The 17,808-nt window shown below is 33.8% G+C and overlaps 1 protein-coding gene across 1 annotated transcript; it reads left to right on the top strand.

Moving 5' to 3' along the window:
- The first annotated feature begins 489 nt into the window (after nucleotides 1-489).
- LOC127791681 (putative F-box/LRR-repeat protein At1g56400) lies at nucleotides 490-13,795 on the top strand. The gene is made up of 8 exons (XM_052321661.1): nucleotides 490-664; nucleotides 794-1,398; nucleotides 1,626-1,808; nucleotides 1,923-2,222; nucleotides 10,754-10,842; nucleotides 12,282-12,300; nucleotides 13,066-13,179; nucleotides 13,739-13,795. The coding sequence occupies exons 1-8, from the start codon at nucleotides 490-492 to the stop codon at nucleotides 13,793-13,795; spliced, it is 1,542 nt and encodes a 513-aa protein (XP_052177621.1).
- The last annotated feature ends 4,013 nt before the right edge of the window (nucleotides 13,796-17,808 follow it).

Below are 17,808 nucleotides of genomic sequence, written 5' to 3' on the forward strand. Positions count from 1 at the left end.
ATGAACCCTGATTATAAAGCCCGATTGGAATTGGAAGAAGCCCAATCGATCGAGCTTCATAGATCGAATGAAGTTCGATTTGGTCGTCAGGCTTATAAATGAACCCCACAGAGGCAGCAACGACAAATTAGGTGAGGACATTTTTGTCATTTGGTATTTTCGTTCATTCTCTCGGTAATCCAATTGTTTATACAAGTAACCATTTTTATTGAATAAATGATTTTTTTTTTTTACTTATAGAACAAAAAAAAGAATAAATGGTTTCGGTCTTTGATGAAAGGACGTGTCAATTGGATAAAAGATGTGTCCATTGGAAGATTAAAGGGTGTGTAGATTGGCTGCATGGACCCAATGGTTGCATTCGTTGGTTACTCTTTGCAACGGTTCAACAAAACGTTGCTAGCATGCAGACACATATATATTCAAAGCTTCCTACAACTTCAATGGCGGTTGGGCTTCCCTCATAACACCATACTCATTAATCAACAAATGGAAAGGAAGCAAGAATGTGGAGATGTCCTCTCCCGGTTGCCAGACTCGCTTCTCGTTGCCATCATCTCCTTCCTGCCATTCAAAGAAGCCGCAAGAACTTCTGTCTTGTCCAAGCGTTGTCGATACATTTGGCACGAGACCAAGAACATAGAGTTTAACCAGGCATTCTTTGGTAAACCAAATGAGAAATTCAATGAGACCCAACGAAGCGCTTTCATCAATTTTTCCTTACAGTGGATTGATCGCTATCGCAATTGCACCGTAGACAGATTTCGTCTGGCATTTGCCAACCCCCGAGGAGAGGAATTTCAACAATTGATTCAATTTGCCATGGCTCACAAAGCCAAGTGCCTGGATCTGGATTTCTCGGATCCAACTTGGGACGAAGAAAGCATGGAAAATCACGTTGCTTCATTTGAATTGCCATCGCCGGACGTTTATCAGCACAGGGAGTTGGAAGAGCTCAGGTTGTTTTCCTGTAACTTTAGGGTTCTTGAATTCAAATGCTTCAAAGCACTCAAGAGCCTGTCTTTGGGATGGACAAAACTGTCTTCTTCTTTTCTCACAACCTTGTGCTTAAACTGTAAGTTCCTGGAGAGTCTGAGTTTGAAGAAGTGTTGGGATTTGAAATATCTCGACATCTCTGGGTCGAAGTTGAGGACATTGGTGATCGACAGGTGCCTGGATCTTGACAACGGTGTCGTGATTGACGCTCCAAAATTGCAGTTCTTTAAGTACTCTGGGCGCTTGGTCATTTTTATGATCGAATACTTGAATGCCATGGTAGAGGCCGATCTTAACTTTGGGTTTGAGTTTGAGTTTGGTGAATTTGGTGACATTATTTGCGACCTCCTCAGAGATCTTTGGAGCATTAGGGTTCTTACTGTGTGCAGTTACATTCTTCAAGTATCATCTCTTCTTCTTCTTCTTCTTCTTCTTCTTCTTCTTCTCCTTCTTCTACAATTGCACGCTTTATTTCTTGATGTTATCTTAGGGTTTGAGTTTAATGAGATTAATTTTGATTTTGATTTGAGATTATTATTAAGTTTATCTCTTTTATAATCCCTTATAAATGCATAAACAGACCTGCAAATGATTGTATCCATCGCGATTAACTTCTTGTTTGTTGATAGGTAATTCCGAGTGCCGAAGAGTACCCATTACTTAGGCCCCCGCTCGAGGGCATCCGCGAGTTGACAATGAAGACAACATTGCATGCTCACGAGTTTCATGGAATATCATTCTTCCTTAACAGTTGCCCCCTCCTGGAGCGTCTCACCATCGACATCGGCAGTCGTCCGACAACCATATTTTCGGTTAGTGCGCCCAATAATTTTTGAAACCCTACCCTAAACAAATTAACCATCCATTGCTTAATATTAACATGCACACACACACACACACACACATCTATATGTTGTGTCGTTTAGGAACGTGGAACAACGCTTGATCTGAATGAACATGAATTCTTAAGCAAATACAAGTATATGATAGTGTACGGATGCTTGAGAACAAGTTTGAGGGTGATAGAGATAAAAGGGTTCAAAGGAGGGCCAAGCGAGGTGGCGGCGATTAAGTATTTTCTCAGGTTTGGGCTTGTATTGGAGGCGTTGTTCATCTGTGTCTCGAAAGAAAAGGGAGCCGACGGCGTGGACATGGAGCCACAGTATCGTGAGAATGCAAGAAAGTTGCTGCAGTTTCCAACAGCTTCGAAGTCACTTGCTATATTTGTTGGTTGATCGGAAAGACAAATTTATTATCTACAGCATGTGTTGTAATCCTGTAGACAAATTAAACTGCACATGCATACTGCATACACATGCTAATCTTCTGTATGGATTGTCTTTGCCAATGAGCAATATATCATCGTTCATGGTGAAGTAAAGCCATGATATATATATATATATATGGATATACATAATATACTTATGGATAAGCTAATTTTCAGTTTTCATTTTTACTGTCATGGTTGGTTTTAGTTTTTATTTAAAAAAAAAAGAACTTAACTACTTTAACTACCATTTTTTTTTCAATTTTGTGTTTATTTTTTTAATTTTAAAAAAACTTTTTCTCCTAACCACACATGCCACCGATATTACGTGATGTTTCAATGGCTTCTATGGCTGGTTTCAAAGGTGGGGGAATGGAAGAAAATGAAAACGAATTTAAAATTATGAAAATGCCTTTTTTGTTACTTTCAAATTGGATAAATTACGAAAAAAAAAAAACTAAAAGCTAAATCTAAAGTGTAAATACGTCGTGATATGTTAATTAACATATCACTACATGTCTTTTGTTTGTTTAATTGTGACAAAATATTTTGAAATTTTTATTTTGTCATTAGATTACTATTTTTATGCCTAATATGACTTATTTTTATGAAAAAAAATGAATTCATCAGAATTATTTTTGTCATTAAAATTATTTTTATCACAAAAAACTGAATTTCTTGTGACATATATACATATTTTTGTCATAATTTTTTTTATAATACCATGTTGTGACAAAATATTTTTATAGTAAAAATTATTACTTATTGTGACTAAAAAAATTTGTAATTAGATCTTATATGAATACATACTGTGACAAAATTTTTTGGTGACAATTATTTTGTCAATATTATGTAAGTTGAATTGACAGCAAAATTTTGGCTCCAAGTTGATGTGGCAAAATTTTGTAATAAAAATTATTTTATCATTATAATTATCTATCTCCTTATATTATAATAAAATATTATGTCAAAATATTTTTTTTGGTCACAACTTCACTCACTTTTTGAATTTTATATAAAAAAAATACTTTTCGTGACAAAATTTAATCTATCACAATTATTTTTTTCATAATATACTAAAATTATTGTAGTTAATTCGGTCTTTTATTGGATCATTTGATTTTTGTAGTCCCAGGGATTTTAGGGCAGTAGCTAGGTTGTCTTTTTCAATGTTCTTTTACTAGCAAGAAGAAAAAAAAGAGAAAAAAAGAAAACGCTTTTACTTCCATTAGAAGAGCTTTTAAATGTGGACAAAAACATGGTTAGGGAGGCGCGGGTACAAGGATGTTGAGAAGTTATTTTTGAAGCGATTGCTCTTAATTAAAGTGGTGGTGGAGGCTATCAATAATGTGGATGAACATTTGCTTTGGGCTTATTGGACTATTATTTATGACATATTCTTATTCAAAAAAAATCTCTTGAAAAGTTTTTTTTTTGTTTTGTTTTGTGTAAATAATAATTATATTAAGTGAAAAAAGAGAAATTAACAGTCACAAGAGTAAGGCGTACACCACAACAAATAACTAAAAAAGAAAAAATGTATCCTGAATAAATGAGGATAGCCACACTAACAAAGACACATGAACTACAAACAAAGAATAAAATTAGATTCAAGTTGGGTCTGTAATCAGAGGCCGACTCACAATATTAATCTGTTTAGCCCTGAGAAACGCATTAAGTTTCTTTTTCTCCCACTTTTTTTGAAACTTGGTCTTAACCGAAACATACTTAGATCCCAAGCTTTCAAGTCTGCTTGACGAACTGTCTTCATCTCCAATGCAATCTCGCTTACCATTATTATCATCAATTACCATATCTAGCTTCTCCAATACCCCTTTTATCTCTTGGCACCAGCATTAAGAATGAGTATTCATGTCCACCCCTAAAAGTGATGATGAGGTGATTAGTCATAACCACCTCATCATCACTAATTGGAGGGAAGTGAGGAGTGGTTATATAGTCTATCTTTTCATTCAAATGCTTGCAAGGAACTCTTTTACCACCTTAGCCATTTGTCTCATCTCAAGCGACTGTTCTCACACCTTGTCAATTTGTCTGTGCATCGACTGGGAAGGCTAGGTAGGCTAGTTTGGACATCTAGTTAGATTATGCCTAAACACATGACAGTGAGAACAAATAAAAGGAATCCACTGGTACTCCACAAGCATGCGCAACAGTTTGGGCTCGCCAGTGCTCTCATCAATTCCATGGTCCAAATTAATATGTCTAGGAAAACCAGATAAGGCGTCCATTTGAACACATACTCAGGCAAATTCTACACGATTCTTATCCTCCATCGTGAAATTCGCATGGATAGGCTGACCTAGGGCACTAGCAATCGTAATAATACCCTCCTCATTCCATCATTCCAATGGAATATTGAAAATTTTCATCCAAATTGACACTGACGAGTGAACCTCCTTTGAGAGATCGGTACCCACCTCCCAAATTTTTCAAAATTAATGGATATCGCGTGAAATGCGAGAGCCCCCATCAAACACTTTAATCATATTCGTCTCACTATCAAAATGAAATAAGAAGCAACCTGAATTATTTGAAATTACCTCAATAAGACCAAAATGTCTTAGCGAGCTAATTTCAAAATGAAAGAAGATACGAAAACATACAAAAGCAAAAGTTCTGCTTGTTTTGCAATTTGCAAGAGAGTGGAACAACAGAAAGTTTCCCAACTAATCCAGAAATTCAATCTGCCTGTCTTACATGCTTCACAAGATGTTTGTGTTTGATTGGATAGTGATGCATCATCAAGGGAATGAGGTTTTTCTGATTGGGCTAGACAGATTAGAAAGGAATATAATTTGTTGTTTGGTGATTAAACGTGGTTTGTCTTGATGCCATTATATATGGAATGGAGATTAAGGCTTTGCACTAACTTTAGCTAGGATCCTTTTGGATGCGTAAATTAAGTCTTATTTTCCCATGTGTAGTGTTGGTTTTCTCGTCGGGGCCTTGGAGTGAGCTTCTTGTCTACTTTTCGTCTTGGACGTCCTTTTGGGTGGACATATTGCATGTAAATAATTGATAAGATTGCACTAAAGACAATTTATGTCAATTTCAAAAATCAATGTGAGATTATATCCAAAACTAATGTAGGAGAAAAAAAAAACTAAAGAGAAAGATTGAGAATTCTAAAGAAGTGGAGAAGAAAATTGAAGAGCTTGGTATATAGGGCTATGTATGTGAATCCATATTTGATTTTTTCATATAGCCCCTTTTGTCTACTAATTAACGTACTCCTATTGTTATTGATTTCTTTATTTTGTCATCGTCAAAGTTCACATTTTTATAAAGATTTGTATTTTTTTTAGTACCTGTAATGTTGCATAATATTTTATGAGAGATCGACGACGAATAAAACCATTTCTTTTTAGAACAATTGGTAAAGTAGATTATGTACATAACCTTTTTTTTTGAAATTTTGATTTTTTTTTTATAAACACACGTTTTTCCCATTTACATTTTTCTAAACATATCAATTTTAAATGTCAAAATTGCATATGAAATAATTTAAAATGTGAGTATTTAAGATTAAAACATTTAGTTGATATATTTAAATAGGAGAATCTCAAAGAATACCATTTTAATAAATACATTTGGAAACATATATTTAATATTGATTATTTTAACCAATTAAAAATAAAATTAAGAAAATGATATTATTTTAAAACATATATTTGAACAAGAAAATTTCTAATTAAATACTCAAGTCCCTTATGCTTTCTTTTAAAATTCTTTTCTAAAATTTAGTTGATTGGATAAATAATTAAATATAAAATAAAATAATTCCAAATCAAATTATTCAAAAAATTAAAATTATATTTATTTTTCAAAATATAAAATCACTATAAGGACAATTTATGATATCTTTTCAAATCTAATAATTATAAAATTAGTAGCGTTAAATTATAAAATTTAGAAATATGAAAAATATATTGTCAAAGATCTTTCATATTTTCTCATAAAATAAAAAGAGCTTTCATATTTAAATTTATCCAATATCTCCAATAAAAATAAAATAAAGAAATCAAAACCAAAGATTTAATGGAGAAGGGAGGAAACTACTCAATGAATATACATGAAAAAAACCAAAAACAAAATCGATAATTTATGAAAAAAATTAGAGAAATTATTTCATTACAAAGACCCAGTCTGAATTTTAAAAGTGACAATTTTTTGAAAAAAACAACAAAAATAAATTATCCAAGGAAACATCATGCATTTCATGGATCAAATTTGGAAATGGTTTTCTTTAGTAAGTTTTAAATGATAGAGAGTTAAATTGTTCAAGAAAACATCGACACAACCCAACAATCATGAACTTGATAACTAAAAAACCTTGCAAAGTAGGCCTCAATCGAAACAAAAGGTGATAACAAATAAAATTTGGCATTCATTTGCTGAGAATTGATATGTTACCTGCATCAGATAACATAACGTAGATCATATGAAAAGTGGCTGAGGTGGGGTGACGCACACGACAAAAGAGTATTGGAGTGGGGGTGGGGCCACGTAAGACAACATATCAATTCCGTTCGTTTACAATATTTTAGTTAAAACAATATATTACTACCTCCATAATTGGTTCTAATCATCAAAAGAAGTTATATTATATATTTGTTTTATTCTCGCATCAAAACTAATTGAAGTTGAAAGATATTTTAAAAAAGAAAAATTAAATATATTTACTATTTGTAAAGCTGATTATATTTCCCTGCATTTTTGGCTAACAAGACTTCTTGTTTAAGCTAACTCTTGCTAAATTGTTGTTTTGGGGGGCAATTCCTTTTCTTTATCAAGCAAAGATAATATTTATACATACACATTATTTGACCAAAGTTCTTAATTTGTACATAAAACTTTAAAAAATCATGCTACTTGGATAAAAAAAAAATGAATACTTCAATGATTTTTTTTTAATTTTTTTTAACCATTTAGCATAATAGTGCATTTACTAGTGAATTTATTAGGCCCTGACAAATTTACAAATTTTCTTCTAGAGAGAAGCTTATCCTCATCTTTGACTTTTGCTTGTCCTTAAAATCTAACTAATCAAAAACACAATGTGTTACATTCTACTTAATATATTTAGCATAATAGCCATCCATGGCATTTAAAAGATGCCTATTAAATGTTTATCTCTATTTTTAAATTTTGTCTATGTTAAAAATAGAGATGATCTGACAATGTGTGCCTTTTTAACTTAGTAAAATTAGCATAATAGTATCTATGACATTTAAATGAAGCCTATTAAAAGTTTATTCCCATCTTTGACTTTTGCTTATGTTAAAAATTCATGTGATTAAGAACGTAACACATTATCAATAACTGTCTAACTTGGTAGAACTTGAAAGATATGCTTACATTAAGCTAGTACTGTAAGAGATTTTTATGACTTTTGAAAATATACTTTTTCAAAAACATGTAAATGTAGCGAAAATAGAATAAAAAATCTTTTACTCACTCAATTGTTTCAATAATGTGCATATTTTTCATTCGAAATGAAAATGGATAATAATAACTTTTACTCTATGGAGAGATGTTAATGCCAATTGTTTCTTTGTGCTTTATCCCAAACCCTTCAATCCTCCTTCACAAGCTCATTTGTTCCTCTTCACAAACAACTACTTACCTTAGCTAACCAAGTCTCCTTCATAAGCATAAAGGACTAACCCAGTTCATACTAAAACTGCAACAAACCCTTTGTTGATCACTTATTCTAGTTGAGACTAAGTAAAAGTGATGTGAAGATGGTTATAATGTTCTCCTCAAAGATAGCATAGAATGTTTTTCTCACTCACGTTAGAGGTTAATGGATTTCATTCAATTAATCATTTATCTCCATATATCAGTAGAAGAAAGACTGCATAGAGAACATTTCCACCCCTAATTAATGGTTCTACTCAATGTCAAATCTCCAATATTAGTGTACAAGACAATTGTGTTACGTTAAGTTTGAAAATCAGTTATACAATCACAACCAATAACAAACCATTATCCCCTCATCCATGTAATCAGTTATTCATGTCAAATTTGGTGTGTTTTCTCCAACACTCACTCCCATGTTTACTATTCACATCTTATAAAATTTAATATGTGACTTATTATCATTTATCATTAGTATCTCATACTAATTAAAATAGTAAATTGTGAGATAATTCATAATCAATTAATTAAAATTTGTCTAAGAATCGAAAACTATTTAAGATTCATGTACAATTGTACTAAAAGATCACACTCATATATTCTTAACAATTTAAGAAAGAGATATTTAACAAGATATTTAGGGACTCATTCATAAGAATAAAAAAACATAATGAAGAAATGACTATTTTATTAATGATAACAAGAATATATCATATGTTTTTATGACATCATTTAAATATAGTATTAGTGCATAACAAAATTATCATAATAATCCTTCATAACATTTAAAAGATAGCTACTATAGCCTTTAGAGATAACAAATTCAAAAATTTAGCCCTTAACCACATCGAGCATGTGGCAACAATCACCCCCCCCCCCCAAAAAAAAAAAGATAATTACTTGGAGTCAAAATCTGTTTGTTAGGTTTTTTGATTTATCTCTCATGCTGAAATCGTGATATCGAACAGCGGAGACACTTGTGATGATACATTGATAATAAAAAAAAAAATCACCCATGTAGTCCATACCTAAAAATGTATATAGGAAGTATGAAAAGATTCCAATTCACAATTTTATACTTTAGATAAGGTGTGCTCACCACCTAAATCACTCTTAAGAACTATCCAAACACAAGTTTTAAAATTATAATTTAAAAATAATTTAACACTATCAACCTAGTAGTTAGTTATTAATTTTTTAAAAATAATTTAAAATTTTGTTCTTAATTATTTTTATTCGTAGAATATAATATTTTTCTTGTATATGTTCACTAAATTTACATATATACCGCCTCAGGGAATAATTTTTAAAATATTATAGAAGCATATACATAAATTTGATCTTTCCCCGTATAACATGCCAAAGCGTGGGAGTTGTTTTAAGGGTAGTGTCTACATTTTTTTTTATATAATAATAATAAATTTGCAACTAATATTTTTTAAATACATATTAGGTAATTTTTTTTAATGATAAAGACAGGTAATGGATATATCTGAGGTATCATATTCAAAATTTTCTACAAACGCTATATAAAAATTAAATCATGATTTATCTAAGAGTGAATTGGGATGTGGTCCACCTCCATATAATAGAATCAGTTCTACATTTGAATTATTAAAAAAATAAAAATAATTTTTAAATAAAATTAAGAGACTAAGACCATATTGATGTAACTTGAGAAAATATATTATTATAATAAAATATAAATTATATATAAAAATTAAAAAATTATACATAGTTGAAAAGAAACTATATGGATAATATTAACCCATTGAATAATAATTAGTATTTAAAATATTTTATTACTTAATAAAATTATTTAAATATTAAAAATAATAAATAATAAATAGACGTTACTTTCTTGGCCTTCACATCATTTTCCATCTATATAACATCTACTCGAATGAACTGAGGAACCAAACTTGTTCGTATTTTTATCCGAACATCGCTAACGCTTTCTCTTTCTTTCACTCTAGACTTCTTAGGTCCATCAGGATGAACGACGTACTGACGGTAAACCTGACTCCTCTCTCTATCTTGTTGATTGTAACTGTTATTGTTTGTACCCTCTGCTGTATTGACATCTGATCTTATCGATTTATTAGCAACATAATCGAATGCTTTTAAGAGGTGAACTTGTTTGTATGGTTCAGATTCTGTAGTACTTAATTTTAGTTTGGTGCTTTGAAAATTGATAATTGTTTTTCACTATTTATTGATCAGCTGTGGTTCACCTCTAGAGAATACCCATTTGTAAACAAAAGGGCATTTTGAAAGAAAATAGGGTTTTTGAGTCTTGTGTTATCTGTTTTCGTGATTGGAAGGGTGATTATCAGTGGGTCATTTAGTAATATCGAATTCTTAAAGTCGATGTGTTTTGAGTCTTTGGACCTTTTGTCCTTTGGTTTTCAAGTAGTTGGAATCCTATGTTATCTGCATTTTGTTCCTTGATCTTTCAACTGCGAAGGAAATGAGATGAGTTGTAATAATACTTGATTGTAAATGAATATAATTGGTGTTATGGGAAAGTTGTTTTCCGTGATTTGGACTCATCCAGAAATAATCAGGCATTTAAGATGTCTTCTCAACTTATTTTCTTTGGATAGAATTGATTTGTGTAGCTACACTATCTGGAGTCCCTGTGTAATATTTATGGTAGTTTAGATATCCATGATTTTAGTACCTGTAGCTCTAGGGTCTGGAATGAGGGACTGCATGTGCCTGCACCCCCCCTCCTGCTCCCTTTGTCCCTCCATTTCCCACCCGGAATAATTATTTGACTAATGGTCCCATTCTTAACTAAGTGTCTCACATAATTTGTTTCAGGATTCCTTTGTTACTGATGCCAAAGATCAGCCTTCTAGAGAACCTGATACGAGTAATTCTGATTTGGGAATGGAAGCATCAGTAATCAGGTATGATCCCAACCAAGTTTTAATGTTAGAAATCCTCGTGAAATGGAGACAGGGTCTCATGATGCTGTGTTGGAGTACTCTGTGTTGAGGATATGTAAGTGGTTTGGATGAAACTTGAAGGAGAGGGGTTTCTTGCTTGTCAACTGCAGAATTTTGTCAATTAATCATTTGCTCCCAGACCTCTTATCGGCTGAAATGTTTCCCTTTTTTCTTCATCTGTAAACAAAGACTCCATGGGGGTTGCATGCCATGTACAAAAAGATCAATACCCACAAAAAAATTGCCAACTCTATGCATCTGATTACTCAAGAGACTACAATACAATAGAAGTCTCTGATAAATGGGTCCATCCTACCTGAAATCCAACCAAAAGGGGAACTTAAGCTTCATGATGAGCACTTGTGCATCTAGGGGGGAAAAAAAATCTGTTCTGTTTCCATAAAGCAGCCACATGAAAGCTAAAGTTACTAAGGATATTCTTTTCTATTTAGTTTTCTCATATTCTTTCTAAATTTGGCTACTTTTGCTAACATATTTGTTGTTTCCTTAACTATTTTGTAGATACAAGATGTTAATACACAAGTAGGTATAGCTCTCCGTCTTACTTCACAAGCGTAAGGTGTGAACTGGCCTCTTCTTTTGTAATGTTGCTGCCTGATGTTAAGAAATTTCTCTGGTAAGGTTGTAGTTTCTGAGATATGCTAATGGTTTTTATTTATTTATTTGTTTATGTGATGTGGGGGGATTAAGAAGAGCACATGGATGGTGGTTGTAGTTAATCGAGCAATCAGTTTTTGGTTTTCCTTGACCATTATAATTTGACATAGCCATAACTAGACTTATCACTCAGGTGAAGTAGGGCACATTTGAAACATGGCCATCGAGTTCTTGAAATTTCATTAGTTGTTGGGAACTTAACTGGTCATAACTCATAAGTGCTATTCTAGCTACTCAATGCTATTGTAACCTGATTCTGATAGCAAGCAAAAGTAATAGGAAACCATATCATATATGATTCGTGTCTACCAGGGAAACTGATGTTAAGTATATTCATATATGGAGATTTTAAGGGGAAAATTATGAAAAATAAAAACAAGAATTGAATATAAAAAAGAGTGGCAATAGCGCTCATTAGTACTTCTTTTAATGCTTGACAAACCGAACTAACTAATCTGTAAAGTAAGATTATACCAAATCCATCTGAATACGTGGACTTCTTTTCTAGTTTCATGTAACTTCTTTGGAGGTAAGTTGCCAGAATCAAAAGGAGAAACTACAAGAAATATAGAAACATTGAAATCAACTCCTTATGGAGTGAGCTGTAGCCACATGCTTGTACAGCTCCTATCTTATTAGTTCCATGAGCTCAACATTTCTCCAAACGGCATCACCATTTCGTTCTTTTTCTCCCACTCTAAACTTGTTATTTGTTCCATCAGGATGAACAATATACTGACAGTAAGCTTGATTTTTCCCTGTCTTGTTAATTGTAACTGTTATTGTTTGTACCTCTCGACTCTCATATTGGCATCTGATTTTATTGATTGGTTACCAACATAATCTAAAAATTTTAAGAGGTGAACTGTCTCGTTCGGTTCAGATTAAGTAATACTCAGTTTTAACTTGATGCTTTGAAGGTTGGCAATTGTTTCTTTGCTATTTATTGATCAGTGTGTTGGTGATATTTTTTTTTCCATTTGATCACCTTTAGAGAGTGACCATGTGTAAATAAAGGGCATTTTGAAAGAAAATAGGATTTTTGGGTCTCATGTTATCTGTTTTTGTGATTGGGAAGAGTGATCATCAATAGGTCATTTAGAATTATCGAATTCTTTAAGTTGAAGTGTATTGAGTCTGGACTTTTTTTCCTTTGCTTTCCAAATAGTTGGAATCTTATGTTACCTGCTCATTGTTCCTCGATTTTTCTCACTTCTGAAGGAAAGGAGATGAGTTGTAATATGCTAAAAGTGAATACAATTGGTTTTATGGGAATGCTATTTTCCCTGATTTGGAGGTCATTCAGAAATAATCAGACATTTAAGATGTTTTCCCAATTTGTTCTCTTTGGACATATAATTGATTTTTGTAGCTACACTCTCTAGGGCCCCTGAATAATATTTATGCTAGTTTAAATGTCCATGATTTTAGTCCTCTAGATTTGACTAATGCTCCCCTTCTCAACTAAGTGTCTCACATGCTTAAGCTTATATTAAATTGTTTAAGGATTCCATTGTTGCTGACGCCAAAGATCAGGCTTCCAGAGAACCAGATATTGACATGGGCACCTGGATCCCTAGGAGTAATTCTGATTTGGGAATGGAACCTTCCAATAATCAGGTATAATCCCAACCCCAAATTTTAATGTTAGAAATCCTCATGAAATGGAGGCACCATCTTGTGATGCTGTGTTGGAGTACTCTGTGTTGTGAATAAGTAAGTGGCTTGGATGAAACTTGAAGGAGGGGTGTTGCTGCTCAACTGGAAAATTTTGTTGACTAATTATTTGCTTCCTGACCTCTTATCTGTTGATTTGTTTCCCTTTTTCTTTTGATCTGTAAACAAAGGCGCCAAGGGGCTTGCAATCCATGTATAAAAAGATCAATGCCCACAAACATTGTCAACTCTATGCATCTAATTACTCAAGAGACTACAATACGGCAGAAGTCTCTGATAAATGAGCACATCATGCCTGAAACCCAGCCAAGAGGGGAATTTAAGCTTCATGACCAACACTTATGTGTCTAGGGAAAAAAAAAAACTTCTGTTCCATTCCATAAAGCAGCCACATGAAAGCTAAATTTACTGAGGATATTCTTCTCTGTTAGGTTTCTCATTTTTTTTTCTAAATTTGGCTACTTTTGCTAAATCATTTGTTGTTCCATTAACTATTTTGTAGATACAAGTTGTTAATACACAAGTAGGTATAACTCTCGATGTTACTTCAGAAGCTTAAGGTATGAACTGGCCTCTTCTCCTTTTAATGCTGCTGCTTGATGATAAGAAATTTCCCCAGGTAAGGTTGTAATATGCCAATGAATTTTGTTTTATTATTTTTTTAAATTTATTTATGTGATGTGGGGGATTAAAAAGAGTACATGGGTGGTGGTTGTAATTAATCAAGCAATCAGTTCTTGGTTCTCCTTGACTGTTATAACTTGACATAACCATAACTAGACTTATCACTTGGGTGAAATAGGATGCATTTGAAACATGGCCCTTAAGTTCTTGAAATTTCATTAGTTGTTGGGAACTTAACTGGTTATAAGTGCTATTCTAGCCACTCAATGCTGTTGGAATATGATTCTGATAGTAAGCAGAAGTCATAGGAAACCATATCATATATGATTGATGGCTACCAAGGAAAGTGACGGTAAGTTTATTTTTGTATGGAGATTTAAGGGCAGAATTACAAAGAAGAAAAACAAGAGTTGAACGTTAAAAAGAGTAGCAGTAGCACTCATTACTATTACCTTTAATGCTGTACAAACCAAAGCAACTAATCTGTAAAGATTATGTGTGGACTTCTTTCTAGTTTTATATAACTTCTTTGGAGGTAAGTTGCCAGAATCAAAAGGAGAAACTACAAGAAATAAGGAAACATCGAAACCAACTCCTTATGGAGTGAGCTGTAGTCACATGCTTGTAAGGCTTTTAACTTGATGCTTTATTCATAGAATCATCTGTTGAAATTTTTCTGTCTCATAATGTTGAATGAATTCTGAAGGAGAGGCTTGTCTTGGGGTCCAAAATGGACTATGGATTAGAATTTGGGTAACTTTTAGTTGGTGGAAGAAGATAAAGCTAGGGCTGGCTCGTGCTAAAGAATAAAACCGAGAGATACCAGATAATCTCATCCATATCTTCTTATCTCTTGTTGATAATAATCTGTTTCTATTTGTAGTTAATTATCTGTTTAAGTTTGATTATTTAATTTGCTTATGTTGTAATCTAGAGCTATAAATTAGGAGTTATCTAAGAGCTGTAAGTTAGGAGATATTTTAGGAGTTAGAGTTGAAGTTGAATTAGTAATGAGCTAGGAGACTTCTGTATTTATACTCAAGGAATAATCTGAAATCAATGAGGTAGAATTCATTCAATCTACCTAATTTTATCATGGTATCAGAGCCTTGCTCGTGGGATATTTGATTAACAAGAGTTCTTCTTGTAAGGGAACTCTTATACAATGGCGGAAAAACCTCAAACCAGCGAGGTCTCTGCATCAAGTCCTCCTCCGGCATCCAGTAGCCGAGTTCTAGCAGCAAGGAATATTCAAGCTCCAGCGGCAGCGACAGGTTTTGATGGATCCTCCCTACAAATCACTTTCCATAAGTTGAATGGAACCAACTTTTGCGAGTGGTTCCAATCGGTTATGCTTGTGATAAAAGGCAAATGCAAGGTTGGATATTTGACTGGTGAAACAATGCGGCCCAGTATAGAATCTGCAGAATATGGATTATGGGAAGCCAAGAATGCCATTGTCATGGCATGGCTTGTGAATTCTATGGAACCAAAGGTTGGGACAGACTTATCTCTTTTATAAGACTGCTAGTGAAATTTGGAGTGCTGTCCAAGAGATCTATTCAGATCTTGCAAATACTGCTCAGTGTTTCTAAGTTAGATCCACTATATGATCCACCAAGGAAGGTAACAATTCTGTAACTGAGTATTACAATATCTTGATGATTATCTAAATGAGCATGGTATTGTCCACCAAAATTCTTGTCCATATAACCCCCAATATAATGGTATAGCCGAGAGAAAGAACCGGCACCTACTTGAGACAGCTCGAGCACTTATGTTCACTCAATCGGTTCCAAATTCATTTTGGGGAGAGGCGGTACTTACACCAGCTTATCTAATCAATCGCCTTCCCTCAATGCCCCTTCAATTCAAAACACCTTTGAGTGTATTTCTAGAGTCTTTTCCTCATTATACCAGAGCCGTAAATCCACTTCCTCCTAAAGTATTTGGGTGTACCTCTTTCGTACATCACAACCAGCTAAACCAGTCCAAAGTTGATCCAAAAGCACTTAAGTGTGTATTTGTTGGCTATTCCCCAACTCAACAAGGATATAAATGTTATCATCCTCCTACCAGAAAATTTATTGTGTCATGCGATGTTTCCTTCTTGAAAAATAAATCCTTTTTTGCTGACACCAACTTAAACAGTGTACTAGTAGATACTTGAACTTCAATTATATCAGTTCCTCTCAACCTATCCATCTCCAGGTCAGTTCCTGAATCCCATCCAAGTTCAGTCCCAGCCACTGAAATTGATTAGCCTAACCATAATCACTATTCAAGCTCAAAATCCATCTCTCAATTCCTAAATTAGCAAGAGGGGGAGAAAGAGGAAACCGAGATTCAACAAGGTGGTGCAAGCTTGCACAAACCTCCTCTTAAGGTATATTCAAGAAGACCACCAGCACTTCAGCTAACCAATCCTTCCAACCGGGAGGTAAGTCCAAATCAACAACTTACTGACATCGTTATTGCATAACAGTGTGAAGATGATCTAGGTATTCCCACTGCCTTAAGAAAAGGGAGAAGGACATGTACCAAGCATTCTATCACAAATTTCCTCGGGTATTCTAAACTATCTCCTACTTATAAGGCATTTACCCTCAGCCTTGATAATGTTGTTATCCCAAGGAATATCTATCAAGCACTGCAGGATAGTAGATGGAGAGAAGCAGTTATGGAAGAAATGGCAGCCTTGGAGAAAATAGGTACATGGAGAATTGTGGATCTTCCTAAAGGAAAGAAGGCTGTTTGGAGCAAGTGGGTGTTCACATTAAAGTATAATTCAGATGGAAGCCTTGAGAGATACAAGGCAAGGCTTGTAGCTCAAGGGTTCACTCAAACCCAAACTTTTGCCCCTGTGGCAAAACTGAATTCAATCCGAGTATTGTTGTCCTTAGCAGTAAATCTGGACCGGAAGTTGCATCAATTTGACATTAAAAATGCCTTCTTGAATGGAGAATTGGAGGAGGAAATCTATATGCATATACCACTCGGATTTGAGACCAATCACACAAGAAGTAAAGTATGCAAGTTAGAGAAATCTTTATATGGGCTAAAGCAATCACCTCGAGCTTGGTTCAAGAGATTTAGCAACATATTATACAAGTTGGGATATACTCAAGGACAAGCAGACCACACTTTGTTTACTAAGATTGGGAGAGATGGGAAGAGAACAATTCTAATTGTTTATGTAGATGATATCATCATCACCAGAGACAAACTTCAAGAAATTCAGCAACTAAAACAGCAGCTCAAACAGACATTTAAAGTAAAAGAGCTAGGGGAACTGCGGTACTTCCTTGGATTGGAAGTAGCAAGAAGCAAGGAGGGGATTTTTGTATCGCAAAGGAAATATACTCTAGACTTGTTAAAGGAAACAGGCAAGTTAGGATGTAAACCAACAAGTACACCATTTGAGCCTAACTGGAAGAATAGAGAAGGAGAAGAAGACAATCAAGTAGACAAAGGCATGTATCCGCGGCTGGTTGGCAAACTCATTTACTTATCTCACACGAGACCCGACATTACATACGCTGTAAGTATTGTTAGTAAATTCATGCATCTTCCAACTAAAAGACACTTGGAAGCAGCCTATCACATCCTTAGATACCTAAAGGGAACACCAGGCAAATGGCTGCTATTCAAAAAAAGCCAAGACAGAGGAATAGTTGGTTATGCAGATTCAGATTGGGCAGGCGTAGTGGAAGATAGTAAATCAACATCTGGATATTGTAGAAGGCTATGGGGTAATTTGGTGACTTGGAGAAGCAAGAAACAAAAAATAGTAGCTCACAACAGTGCTGAAGCTGAGTATCGAGCTATTACTCAGGCAATCTGTGAAATAATATGGGTAGAAAGGCTGATGGGAGATCTTTCTATTTAAGTATCGTCTCCTAAGTTACTCTATAGTGATAGTAAATTAGCTATCAATATAGTCAATAA

This window comes from Diospyros lotus, chromosome 15 (genome assembly GCF_014633365.1).
Source record: "Diospyros lotus cultivar Yz01 chromosome 15, ASM1463336v1, whole genome shotgun sequence".
NCBI classification, from domain to species: domain Eukaryota; kingdom Viridiplantae; phylum Streptophyta; class Magnoliopsida; order Ericales; family Ebenaceae; genus Diospyros; species Diospyros lotus.

Coding starts and splice junctions, on each gene's coding strand:
- LOC127791681 (XM_052321661.1), top strand. CDS start 490: ATGGAAAGGAAGCAAGAATGTGGAGATGTCCTCTCCCGGTTGCCAGAC. Junction 1,399..1,625: donor TGTGCAGTTACATTCTTCAA/GTATCATCTCTT, acceptor GTTTGTTGATAG/GTAATTCCGAGTGCCGAAGA. Junction 13,180..13,738: donor TGGAACCTTCCAATAATCAG/GTATAATCCCAA, acceptor ACTATTTTGTAG/ATACAAGTTGTTAATACACA.